This window comes from Entelurus aequoreus, linkage group LG21 (assembly GCF_033978785.1).
Source record: "Entelurus aequoreus isolate RoL-2023_Sb linkage group LG21, RoL_Eaeq_v1.1, whole genome shotgun sequence".
NCBI classification, from domain to species: domain Eukaryota; kingdom Metazoa; phylum Chordata; class Actinopteri; order Syngnathiformes; family Syngnathidae; genus Entelurus; species Entelurus aequoreus.
In genome coordinates, this window is record NC_084751.1 from 9311882 (window position 1) to 9325952 (window position 14071).

Here is a 14071-nt window from a genome sequence, read left to right on the forward strand (position 1 = left end):
GGAGGGAGAGAAAGGGGGAGGGGAGGGAGAGGGAGGAGGAGGCCAGGTAGGGTTGCTGGGGGATGGGTTGGGTTTCCTTTTGGCGGGCTTTTTTGAAGACAAAGAGAAAGAGAATAACGAAAATGTTTGTGTAAAGGCGCCTCTAAATCCTGTGTATGGCGCGTCCTCGGCCGTCCGGGACCGGGGAGAGGTCGCGTGGACCCCCGCCATCTCGTGCAGTTCCCCGCAATCACCGATGTCTGGGTCGCCGTCCACCGCAGCCGCCGCGTCGTTCACCGCCGCTGAGTCGCTGCCTTCTCTGATGACTGGGTCGTCCTCCACCGCAGCCATATAACATCAGTTTTTAAGTTTGTTTGGGTTTTTTTTATGTATAAAAAATATATATATATATATCAAAAAGGGACCCTCAGACTTGACTTTTTCAGTTTCGAAACCCCTAAACTAAAATATTGGAATTTCTCAAAATGAAAATAAAATGTACTTCAAATATAAACAAAGTTAATTTTAGAATTTTTTTTGTTGTATTTTTTTTATTTGTATTTAATTTTATTTTTACACAATGATATATTTATTTTTTTTGGTTGTTGGAATGTTTTAATTTGTATTTTATTCTTATTTTGCTGCTTGTATTTATTTTCTTTGTTTTATGGTTGTCTTCTGTGATATGGAAAAAATGACTATAATTTAAAAAAAGAAAAATACTAATTTATGGATTAATTAGAAAAACTATTAAATGTGTAACTGAACATTAATATTTTCATACAGGCATAATTTTAGACATACTATGCAGTTCCACAATCGTATTATTATGATTAGTTTTGTTCTATTCTTACATGGGGGGAGGGGGGCGGGAAACCACAGTAAAAATTTAAAAATAAAAAAATCTATAACTTAGTCACCTTAAATACAGAGCTGACACGATATCTATTTTTTATCATTTTTTGAAATAAAAAAATATGAATATGACCTCCGCATACTTTGCCTTTTCAGTATGCAGCCCTTGGTGGAAAAAGGTTGCACACCTCTGAACTTAAGTATCAATTCGATATTTCGATTTGAGAGTCGATAGTTTAGCATAAAGATCTGGTATCAGCGGGGTCGATATTTTAGAGTGTATAAACCATGCTAACATCCCAGCTTGATGCGCTCACACAGGAAAGTAGAAAGTTAGCTCATCACAAAAAGAAACAAGTATTAAATTATTGTGTAGGATTTAGGACTCTGATGCCTTCACTGACAGGGAATAGAAGGCCGTCAAAACCACTGATGTATCGGTTTCATGCTCGTGATGTGCCTACCTGGTGGCCATCTTGGTGGGGGCAAAGTTCCCATTAAAGGCAATGCATGTATATTGAAAATAAATCATAACTTGCTCATTTCTCTAAAAACTCCCATGCAGTTTACTTTATTAACTTCCAAATAATGTATTATTATATATTTTTTTTTTAATCAACGAAATGAACGTCACATTATAAATGGAAAAAGTGAACGCTGCATGGAATTGTGCCACTCTGTTTACAGTCCTAATATCCCCCATGGCACGCAGTGTTAGTGGTTTACCTGTAAAATAGTCAATCCACAGTTGGAAGTTGTCAGGAAGGTTGAATTTCTTATGTTAAATTTGTTATTTTGCACAAAAAAAATGAACAATTTATTTTCCAACCATGCATTAAATATATAATAATTGTTTCACTTAAATAAAAAAAATGTGGAATGTATCCGAATTAGCCAATCACATAAAAATCAATTGAGGAATAAGCTAATTTTGATTTATTTTCATGCAATATTCAATGTTTTTTATTGAAAAACCTTAAATGGGAAGAGTACATTGGATGTTACAGCACACTGACATATATCTTTGGTAAATAAAGCCGTCGTTACTTCTAGTAAGTGCACAACAACATAAATGGCTTTACAGTGTACTTAATGAAGTGTACTCATTATTTAGACGCAGCCATGTTTGCACGCACTCGCTATATAAGCGCAGTTTTAGCGGCGATGCGTTTTCAATTGAGCAAAATACGTAAAGTAGTTCCTGAAGAAGGATTTAGTAACCAGGATTTAGTTGAGATAAAACTTTTATTTCATTAAACATTTATCCGTCACTTTTGTACAAAAAGTGGGCCAAAAAAGTCACATTCCCAAACACTACAATAGTTCCAGCTGTGTTGCGCAGTAAAACAACAACATTATAATAATTCAATGGCGATCACAGTAGAATAAGTTAAATTCTTATGGCTTCGTATACTTTGTATCATATCACAATGTGAGCACTTTGACATCCACTGTACAAAAACGTGCACACGAAGTCCAAACCAGCAGCACCAACTGAAAGGAATAAAGTGATGAGTCGGTCGTCTCCATGGCGATGAGCCCGGCGGGACGTCGTGACGGGTCGACGGGGAGCAGGTGACCGGCAGCAGTTTTGGTCGCGGCGAGAGTGCCAAAATAAAAGCCCGCAAAGCACTGGAGGCGTGGCCTATCAGAGCGGCCATGATGGCGTGTTGCACTCACTTGGTCAGTGGCGCTCAAGTCACATGATGGTTCAGGTCTGGCTCAACGGCGCCCTCTCAGTGCGTGGCGTGAAGTTCCTGATGGCGTTTGTTTGGCGGCGGATTCCAGAAGCTCTGCCCCAGGTCGGCGTTGTGACGCGGGGCATGGTGGGTGTGGAGGTCGTAGCGAGTCTCGCCGCTGCGGCGGTGAAGAGGGAGCCACTTGTGGTAGGTTGCAGCTGAGGTAGCGACGCGGGAAAGGAAGTTACCATGGAAACCAGCTAGTCCTATCAACACTCAGTAGAAGCTTTAACCCAGGGGTCACCAACGCGGTGCCCGCGGGCACCAGGTAGCCCGTAAGGACCAGATGAGTAGCCCGCTGGCCTGTTCTAAAAATAGCTGAAATAGCAGCACTTACCAGTGAGCTGCCTCTATTTTTAAATTTTATTTATTTACTAGCAAGCTGGTCTCACTTTGTCCGACATTTTTAATTCTAAGAGAGACAAAACTCAAATAGAATTTGAAAATCCAAGAAAATATTTTAAAGACTTGGTCTTCACTTGTTTAAATAAATTCATTATTTTTTTTACTTTGCTTCTTATAACTTTCAGAAAGACAATTTCAGAGAAAAAAAAATACAACCTTAAAAATAAATTTGAGGATTTTTAAACATATATACTTTTTTACCTTTTAGATTCCTTCCTCTTCTTTCCTGACAATTTAAATCAATGTTCAAGTAAATTTATTTTTTTACTGTAAAGAATAATAAATACATTTTAATTTAATTCTTCATTTTAGCTTCTGTTTTTTCGACGAAGAATATTTGTGAAATATTTCTTCAAACTTATTATGATTAAAATTTAAAAAAATTGTTCTGGCAAATCTAGAAAATCTGTAGAATCAAATTTAAATCTTATTTCAAAGTCTTTTGAATTTCTTTAAAAAAAAATTTGTTCTGGAAAATCTAGAAGAAATAATGATTTGTCTTTGTTAGAAATATAGCTTGGTGCAATTTGTTTTATATTGCTATTTGGGCTTATTGGACCCTAATTAGAATAAAAACTAAGAATCATCTTTTGATATGATGTACTTAGTCCATAAGTACACAAACGTGTACTTCATGTTTAGTGACATGCTAATTCTTATTATTTATTTATTTTTCCAAATTCCATTGTATGTTATACTCTTCTGACACCACCAGATGGCAGTATAAGTGTCCACATAAGCGGCCATAAGACCCCAATTCAGTAGTGTACACAATTTTGGAAATAAGAGCTAAAAGGTGCTGTCCACGTATGTGGCCACTTAGCCTTTAGAGCAGGGGTGTCCAAAGTGCGGCCCGGGGGCCATTTGTGGCCCGCAGGTCATTTTTTAACGGCCCCACGGCACATTTCCAAAATACGATTGAAAAAAATTAAAAACATGATAAGTGGTATAAAAGAGCAAACAGGTGAAATGTCGCAATGTTTACTCTAATAACACAAAGCTGCCATGCAGGCTGTTTCTTTCTGCAAAGTCATTATGAATTATTGACCTATTCAAGGCTCCAATTACGTCACATCTGAGATATTTTGGGGGAAAATGTTGCATATTTTGTGTTTGCCACATAAAAAACTGAGCTGTTTTTTATAAAGAAGGGCCTAAAACGAACAAACGAAAAACATAAACAACAATAAAACGTATAATTTATGGATAGATCTGAAGTTGATCTCGAGATTATTGTGTTAAAAGTAAACAGTAAAAAAAAATAGAATTTATTTTTTGACACTATAATAACACAACAATAATTTTAGTGGGATTTGTTTTTAAGTGTCATTGCTCAAAAAATAATAATGAATTAAAATCAATGTTGTTATGAGTTATTGGCCTTTTTAAAGCTCCAATTATTATATCATCTCAAATATTCCACTTAAAAATGTTATCGTGTGAAAATGTTGCATATTTTGTATTTTTTCCATAAAAAAACAGGGTTTTCTTTGACAACAAGAGCATACAACTTAAATCTTTAAAACCGTTATATTGACAGATAGACCTAATGTTGATCTAGCGCAGGGGTCACCAACCTTTTTGAAACCAAGAGCTACTTCTTGGGTAGTGATTAATGCAAAGGACTACCAGTTTGATAGACACTTAAATAAATTGCCAGAAATAGCCAATTTGCTCAATTTACCTTTAACTCTATGTTATTAATAATAATTAATGATATTTACACTTAATTGAACGGTTTAAAAGAGGAGAAAACACCAAAAAAAATGACAATAAAATTTTGAAACATAGTTTATCTTCAATTTAGACTCTTTAAAATTCAAAATTCAACCGAAAAAAAGAAGAGAAAAATTAGCTAATTCGAATCTTTTTGAAAAAATAAAAAAAATAATTTATGGAACATCATTAGTAATTTTTCCTGACTAAGATTAATTTTAGAATTTTGATGACATGTTTTAAATAGGTTAAAATCCAATCTGCACTTTGTTAGAATATATAACAAATTGCACCAAGCTATATTTCTAACAAAGACAAATCATTATTTCTTCTAGATTTTCCAGAACAAATTTTTTTAAAGAAATTCAAAAGACTTTGAAATAAGATTTCAATTTGATTCTACAGATTTTCTAGATTTGCCAGAATAATTTTTTTGAATTTTAATCATAATAAGTTTGAAGAAATATTTCACAAATATTCTTCGTCGAAAAAACAGAAGCTAAAATGAAGAATTAAATTAACATGTATTTATTATTCTTTACAATAAAAAAAAATAATTTACTTGAACATTGATTTAAATTGTCAGGAAAGAAGAGGAAGGAATTTAAAAGGTAAAAAGGTATATGTGTTTAAAAATCCTAAAATAATTTTTAAGGTTGTATTTTTTCTCTAAAATTGTCTTTCTGAAAGTTATAAGAAGCAAAGTAAAAAAAATGTATGAATTTATTTAAACAAGTGAAGACCAAGTCTTTAAAATATTTTCTTGGATTTTCAAATTCTATTTGAGTTTTGTCTCTCTTAGAATTAAAAATGTCGGGCAAAGCGAGACCAGCTTGCTAGTAAATAAATAACATTTAAAAAATAGAGGCAGCTCACTGGTAAGTGCTGCTATTTGAGCTATTTTTAGAACAGGCCAGCGGGCTACTCATCTGGTCCTTACGGGCTACCTGGTGCCCGCGGGCACCGCGTTGGTGACCCCTGATCTAGAGATTTAAAACTTGAATAATAATAAAAATAATAATACTGAATACCTTTGGGGTCCCCGGGATCAAGCCTGAGTGGAGGCCTAAATGTATATTTTTTATACATATATTGTATTGGTTTTTAAAATAAAAAATATCAAAATGGCCCCCGCTTGCTTTGATTTTTCAGTGTGTGGCCGTCAGTGGAAAAAGTTTGGACACCCCTGCTTTAGAGCTTTTAAGGCGGTCATGTGACGTGTGGAAAAAAACAAAACAAGGAAGTACTCACGGCTCATGCATGTAACTTTCGGGGCGTCCCATTGGCCGTTGGGGCGGCATCGTATGGTGGGGGCGTGTCTCTGGACGTAGCCGACCTTGCAGTGGTAGCGCGTCAAAGAGTTGACCTCGTAGCGAGGCTTCCAGGCGCCAAATGCGCGCGCGTCCCTTACTGTGGGCGGCGGGCCGCAGGAAACTGCGAGGTCAAAGGCGGAAAGGCAGGTCAGGTCTCAAAGGTTGCAGGAACTACGCGCACGTGCACGCACCTGTTCCCTTCTTGCAGGTGAAGGTCAGGTGATAGTTGCACGGCACGTCGTTCCACTGGCCGCCGTCGTGCCAGATGAGGACCACGCAGTCCTCGCCCGACTGGAAGAAGCTGTCGGGCTGGTTGGGACGCCAGTGGTCGTATTGCTGCAACATCATCATCATCATCATCATCATCATCATCGTCACTACACACTTTCTCATATTTGTAGCTAGCATACTTCCTCACATAGTGGCTACGGGTGTGCAGTGTTGCTCAACTGCAGGGAGTGGCAGGCCTTTATTCAAGTGTCAAATGTAAACACACATGTATGTATATATATATATATATATATATATATACACACATACTGTATATGTATACACACATGTATGTATATACACACACACATATATATACATATACATACGCACATATATGTATATATATATATATATATATATATACACATATATATATATATATGCACATATATGTGTATATATATATATATATGCACATATATATATATATGCACATATATGTGTGTATATATATATATATATATATACAGTATATATATATATATATATATATACAGTATATATATATACAGTATATATATATATATATATATATATATATATATATATATATATATATATATATATATATATATATATATATATATATATATATATATATATATATATATATGTGTATGTATATATATACATACATACATGCGTTTATATATACACATACATACAAACGCACATATATGTATATATATTAGGGATGTCCGATAATGGCTTTTTGCCGATATCCGATATTCCGATATTGTCCAACTCTTTAATTACCGATACCGATATCAACCGATATATGCAGTCGTGGAATTAACACATTATTATGCCTAATTTGGACAACCATGTATGGTGAAGATAAGGTACTTTAAAAAAATAATAATAAAATAAGATAACTAAATTAAAAACATTTTCTTGAATAAAAAAGAAAGTAAAACAATATAAAAACAGTTACATAGAAACTAGTAATGAATGAAAATTAGTAAAATTAACTGTTAAAGGTTAGTACTATTAGTGGAGCAGCAGCACGCACAATCATGTGTGCTTACGGACTGTATCCCTTGCAGACTGTATTGATATATATTGATATATAATGTAGGAACCAGAATATTAATAACAGAAAGAAACAACCCTTTTGTGTGAATGAGTGTAAATGGGGGAGGGAGGTTTTTTGGGTTGGTGCACTAATTGTAAGTGTATCTTGTGTTTTTTATGTTGATTTAATTAAAAAAAAACAAAAAAAAAACAACAAAAAAAACGATGCCGATAATAAAAAAAACGATACCGATAATTTCCGATATTAAATTTTAACGCATATATCGGCCGATAATATCGGCAGGCCGATATTATCGGACATCTCTAACGTATTGTAATCCACAGGAAGATTTTGTCTTGACCCGAGATCTACAAAGCGGAGAGGAAGCAGGACCTGTCCCCCCTCCAGGCACCTTTTCTTTGAACCGTTTTGTGACCAAAGGCAGCGGCTGTTTACGACCCCCTTCCTTTAGAAACAGCTGTTGCCATGTAATCAGGGAAAGTCCAAATAAAAGAGGAGTCGTACAATCTTTCGTCAGAGCGTGGTGGGACACAGTACAAGGGTACAGGTCTACGCGTTTCTCCTCATTGAGCCAAATTTAATTCTGTCTGTGTTTAATGCCTTGCTTCTTTGTCTGTTTAATAGATGTCATCAGTGTTTGAACCTGACACTCTCCATTAACCCTGTAACACCCCTTGTTATAAAATTACGTTACCTTTAACCATCCTAAAAAACAATCCGTTATATATATATATATATATGTATATATATATATATATATGTTTGTTTTTTAATCACATTTACATAGTCATTGGGTCCTATTGTTCAGTCTCACAAGGCTATTGGATCGTACATTTGTTTATAAGTCACGCCTTCTGGCCATGAACTCACACAACCTCTCAAGGTTTCCTTCGAACGACATCTATTTGTTTCATTGGACTGGATTCATCAGATTCAAGTAAGTCAAATGTATTTTATATATTTGTTGATTGTTATTACAATGTCTAGAGCATATGTAGTTATTGTGGAACAGATGCATCCAATTTCATTTAGAGCTTGTTATATAATTGTTGCAATTATACAACACTGGGTGAATGTGGTAGTCAAAATGCTGGCTTGTTGCAGTGGGCTCAAATAGGTTGTATTGTAAATGAACCATTAAATGTTCAGACAACGTGAGTACAAATACAGAAATTCTGCTATCAGTAAAGCCCAATGTTGCAATATTACAACATTTCTCTAAAAACATACATAAACATTCAATTCAATTTCTGCATCAAATGCCTCCTACAACAACATCTCAAAGGTCAAATTTTTTTTTTTTTAGGTTTTTCTATATTTGGGTCTTACAGGGTTAATAAGGAGGTGTCAATAAAATAATGGATCATCAGTTATGTGGGGATGCTCCAATGATGTTTACACCTGATAAAAGTGTGTATGATAGATAGAAGCTAGCTGACTGTGTAATGCACAGAGGCGCCACAGGGTGGTGCTAGTGAGCGGCACAGAGGTGCGATGAGTTATGATGAAGGTGAGGCAGTGCATTGGAACACCCGCACGTCTGCATTTGTGTCAACTACATATTGTTTTTCCACACATTGGAGTAGTAAGAGAGGATGGGTCGTCCTCACCATGGTCTTGCCGTCTGTCCAGCGGAAGTCTCTCTCAAACATCCTGTCGTTCAGGCCGATCCACTGGTAGTCGCTGCCCAGACCTGCAGAGAAGACGTGTTAGTGTTCGGGACTCTAACATGTGTGCAGCAGCAGCAGCAGGGACAGGAAGTACATCAAGGCTGGGAACGTCTTTCTTGTCCAGCAAACTGAGCTCACCTCGACATGTCCTGCAAATGTTTAACATCGGGAGAAGAAGATGTGCGACTTAGTCCGTCCCTCCAGGATTTCACGGGGTTGGTTTTTTTTGCGACTGTTGTTTTTCAGAAAGTTGCCATGTTTTGATGTTTATTTTTTCCCAATAACATTGAATCAACTTATTCTATAATTTTGTTAACAATGTTTGAAGTGTTCACAAGATTTCAACACAAATTGGACAACAAATACTGTATTGATGTTTTACTTGTTTTGTACCACACATATTTAAAAGTAGACAGTAGATGGCAGTAAAAGCACACATTACTGTACTGTTTTTTTTAATCAAATTAGGGTTGTCCCAATAACAATATTTCGATACTGGTACCAGTACCGAAATGTGTGTATCGGTACCGGTATCGAAATGTACTTTGGACGTTTTTGGACCTACTCAGTGGCCTAGTGGTTAGAGTGTCCGCCCTGAGATCGGTAGGTTGTGAGTAGAGATGTCCGATAATATCGGTCTGCCGATATTATCGGCCGATAAATGCGTTAAAATGTAATATCAGAAATTATCGGTATCGGTTTTTTTATTATCAGTATCAGTTTTTTTTGGTGTTTTTTTTTTTTTTTTTTAATCCACATAAAAAACACAAGATACACTTACAATTAGTGCACCAACCCAAAAAACCTCCCTCCCCCATTTACACTCATTCACACAAAAGGGTTGTTTCTTTCTGTTATTAATATTCTGCTTCCTACATTATATATCAATATATATCAATACAGTCTGCAAGGGATACAGTCCGTAAGCACACATGATTGTGCGTGCTGCTGCTCCACTAATAATACTAACCTTTAACAGTTAATTTTACAAATTTTCATTAATTACTAGTTTCCATGTAACTGTTTTTATATTGTTTTACTTTCTTTTTTATTCAAGAAAATGTTTTTAATTTATTCATCTTATTTTATTTGATTCATTTTTTTAAAAAGTACCTTATCTTCACCATACCTGGTTGTCCAAATTAGGCATAATAATGTGTTAATTCCATGACTGTATATATCGGTTGATATCGGTATCGGTTGATATCGGTATCGGTAATTAAAGAGTTGGACAATATCGGCATATCGGATATCGGCAAAAAGCCATTATCGGACATCCCTACCAAAGACTATAAAAATGGGAGCCATTACCTCCCTGCTTGGCACTCAGCATGAAGGGTTGGAATTGGGGGTTGAAAAATGATTCCCGGGCGCGGCCACCGCTGCTGCCCACTGCTCCCCTCACCTCCCAGGGGGTGAACAAGGAGATGGGTCAAATGCAGAGGAAACATTTCACCACACCTAGTGTGTGTGTGACAATCATTGCTACTTTAACTTTAACTTAACTTTAAGTCTCTAAATCAACTCGTCGATTATACGTTTTTATGATTTTTCTTTGGATTTTTTTGTTTTCTACTCTTTTTGTCAAAGAAAACTTTGTTTTGTATTTGCAAAATATGTGATATTTTCCCCAAAAACAATTTCAAAATGGAATTCTTTTGATGTGAAGTAATTGGAGCCCTGAATAGGTCAACAATTCATAACAACAAAGATTTTGATTCATTATTATTTTTGGAGCAATGACAGTTTTGAATTAAAAAACTACAGTCTGCAAGGCAGATTTGTGTTATTAAAGTCAAAGTTGCAACTTGTTCTCGTTACATTTCACCTCTTTGCTGTTTTATGTGTCAGAGTAATTGTATCTAAGTTATCACAACACTTTGTGTTTCAATGAGTTCCCGGCGAGCAGACAAAAGCTGTCTTTGATCAGACTAAACAAAAGGCTTGTAAAACTCCCCTGTGTGGGATGGGAAGCGACATGAAGGTGTAGGTTTCTTTGCTGTATTGTAATCCACAGGAAGATTTAGTCTTGACAAAGCGGAGAGGAAGCAGGACCTGACTGCCCTCCAGGCACCTTTTCTTTGAACTGTTTTGTGACCAAAGGCAGCGGCTGTTTACGACCCCCTTCCTTTAGAAACAGCTGTTGCCATGTAATCAGGGAAAGTCCAAATAAAAGAGGAGGCGTACAATCTTTCGTCAGAGCGTGGTGGGACACTGTGCAAGAGTACAGCCCAGACGTTTCTCCTCAATTGAGGCAAATTTAATTCTGTCTCTGTTTAATTCCTTGCTTCTTTGTCTGTTTAATAGATGTCATCAGTGTTTGAACCTGACATTGTTTTTTTTTTCTTTTTCAATGGTATTTTTAGAAAATAGCAGTGTTGCTAAATGTTTATATACTACATTACCCAGAAGGCTTTGCGCCATTGAGCAATAAAGAGCTGATATTTGTTACACGTTAATGTTCCTGCTTTGTCTACACCAGGGGTCACCAACCTTTTTGAAACCCAGAGCTACTTCTTGGGTAGTGATTAATGCGAAGGGCTACCAGTTTGACACACACTTAAATAAATTGCCAGAAATAGCCAATTTGCTCAATTTACCTTTAACTCTATGTTATTATTAATAATTAATGATATTTACACTTAATTGAACGGTTTAAAAGAAGAGAAAACACGAAAAAAAAATGACAATTAAATTTTGAAACATAGTTTATCTTCAATTTCGACTCTTTAAAATTCAAAATTCAACCGAAAAAAAGAAGAGAAAAACTAGCTAATTCGAATCTTTTTGAAAAAATTAAAAAAAGAATTTATGAAACATCATTAGTAATTTTTCCTGATTAAGATTAATTTTACAATTTTGATGACATGTTTTAAATAGGTTAAAATCCAATCTACACTTTGTTAGAATATATAACAAATTGGACCAAGCTATATTTCTAACAAAGACAAATCATTATTTCTTCTACATTTTCCAGAACAAAAATTTTAAAAGAAATTCAAAAGACTTTAAAATAAGATTTAAATTTGATTCTATAGATTTTCTAGATTTGCCAGAATTTTTTTTTTAAATTTTAATCATAATAAGTTTGAAGAAATATTTCACAAATATTCTTCGTCGAAAAAACAGAAACTAAAATGAAGAATTAAATTAAAATGTATTTATTATTCTTTACAATAAAAACAATTAATTTACTTGAACATTGATTTAAATTGTCAGGAAAGAAGAGGAAGGAATTTAAAAGGTAAAAAAGGTATATGTGTTTAAAAATACTAAAATCATTTTTAAGGTTGTATTTTTTTCTCTAAAATTGTCTTTCTGAAAGTTATAAGAAGCAAAGTAAAAAAATTAATGAATTTATTTAAACAAGACCAAGTCTTTAAAATATTTTCTTGGATTTTCAAATTCTATTTGAGTTTTGTCTCTCTTAGAATTAAAAATGTCAAGCAAAGCGAGACCAGCTTGCTAGTAAATAAATACAATTAAAAAAATAGAGGCAGCTCACTGGTAAGTGCTGCTATTTGAGCTATTTTTTAGAACAGGCCAGCGGGCTACTCATCTGGTCCTTACGGGCTACCTGGTGCCCGCGGGCACCGCGTTGGTGACCCCTGCTCTACACAAATAAGAAATGTATGTTTTTTATTTGTGTATTAGCTCAAAACTAATTCCATTGGTGAAAATGAAGCTGATTACCTAAACTATGTGGTGAATGGTTGAATTTGGAGGGACTGTTTAGTGACATTAGCACTCAATAACAACAATGGCAATAGAGTGTGGTGTTCCTCAGGGTTGTCTTCCTGGCCCCCCCATGTTTTTGTTCATGCCTACAAACGTAGATGTTGTTGTCTAATACTAATCTAATGTTAGTCCATTTTTAGCACTTTCTTTAACATTGATATTGTGGCTTACGATTGACAAAGAGCTGCTCCTCGTGGGACAGGATGCTGACCAGGTGGGCGCCATGCAGTCGACAGTCTCTCTCGGCAGCGTCCCAGGAGCGACGCTGCGTGAAGTGCTTGTAACAGTGCGACTGGAACTTGTGCCAGCCTGAGGCGCACCCCTCCGTGTCTGCAGCGGGTGACAGTGAGGACAGTTGTCAGGGCAAAAATTGATGGCTTGATTGAACACCCACTAAAAAAGTCCTCATATTTTGCAGGAAATGTTTATATTTTGGCGCTCCGGAGGATGACATTTCAAAATTGGCTCTCCAGCTCCACCTTTGATGATTTGAAAAATTCAGCCCCTTCTACCAGTTGCACAAATCGTCACAAAAATCGCAGAAGACGTCTATCAGGACGGGACGTACATAAAAGTCTCAGGAACCTATAACTGAAAACGAACAGGAAGTCGGCCATCTTGGTTTTTGTGGCAAAAAAGGGGTTGTATTTTAACAAACTCCTCTCAAGGGCTTTGGCCAAATGAGTTGGGGTTGAAATTAGAGATGTCCGATAATATCGGCAGGCCGATATTATCGGCCGATAAATGCGTTAAAATGTAATATCGGAAATTATCGGTATCGTTTTTTTTAAATTATCTGTATCGTTTTTTTTTTTTTTTTTTTTTTTTTTTTTTTTAATTAAATCAACATAAAAAACACAAGATACACTTACAACTAGTCCTAGGTGTCCAATACTTTTGTCCAGTGGTAGTCCTGAGTGAGACCTACATAGAGGTTTTTGTTTCGTGTCTCTACGATATTGGTACTGGGAGTTAGAGGAAGTTGTGTCTGAGTTCACATTGTCATTATAGGCTATTGTGTGTATTGAGGCCAAAGAAGGTCTAATTGCATTTTCGTTGTCATTTTTGGCACCGTAGCAACTTTAGTGCTGCGGGTCTTTGAAGGCTCGTAAAATCAAAACGGTAGCACTAATCACCACTCGTTCGTCAACTTTTAATCAGAAGGGTTCAATGTCTCTCCTGTAGCAGTTTGAAGCCGAAACGACAAACGCGCTCAGAGGAGATAATGTTTGATGTTTGGTGACCGTTTTGTACAAAAATGTTGTTTTGAAGGAGGAATAGCAAACTTCCTGTTGATTTTTGCTGAAGGATGTCAATCTATGAAATGTAGGTCTAGGCAACACCTAC

General features: G+C 35.8%; 1 protein-coding gene across 2 annotated transcripts in view; it reads right to left on the reverse strand.

The window, feature by feature from the left end:
- Nucleotides 1-2071: 2071 nt before the first annotated feature.
- The window catches only part of LOC133638307 (versican core protein-like), a 42957-nt gene continuing 30957 nt past the window's right edge, over nt 2072-14071 (reverse strand). For both annotated transcript variants that reach the window (XM_062030783.1, XM_062030782.1), the window contains exons 13-17: nt 12896-13054; nt 8927-9009; nt 6199-6343; nt 5946-6128; nt 2072-2731 (exon numbers count right to left, since the gene is read on the reverse strand). In XM_062030783.1, coding sequence (XP_061886767.1) covers nt 2571-2731; nt 5946-6128; nt 6199-6343; nt 8927-9009; nt 12896-13054 — 731 coding nt within the window. In that variant the 3' untranslated portion in view covers nt 2072-2570. The remainder of the gene's footprint in view (nt 2732-5945; nt 6129-6198; nt 6344-8926; nt 9010-12895; nt 13055-14071) is intronic.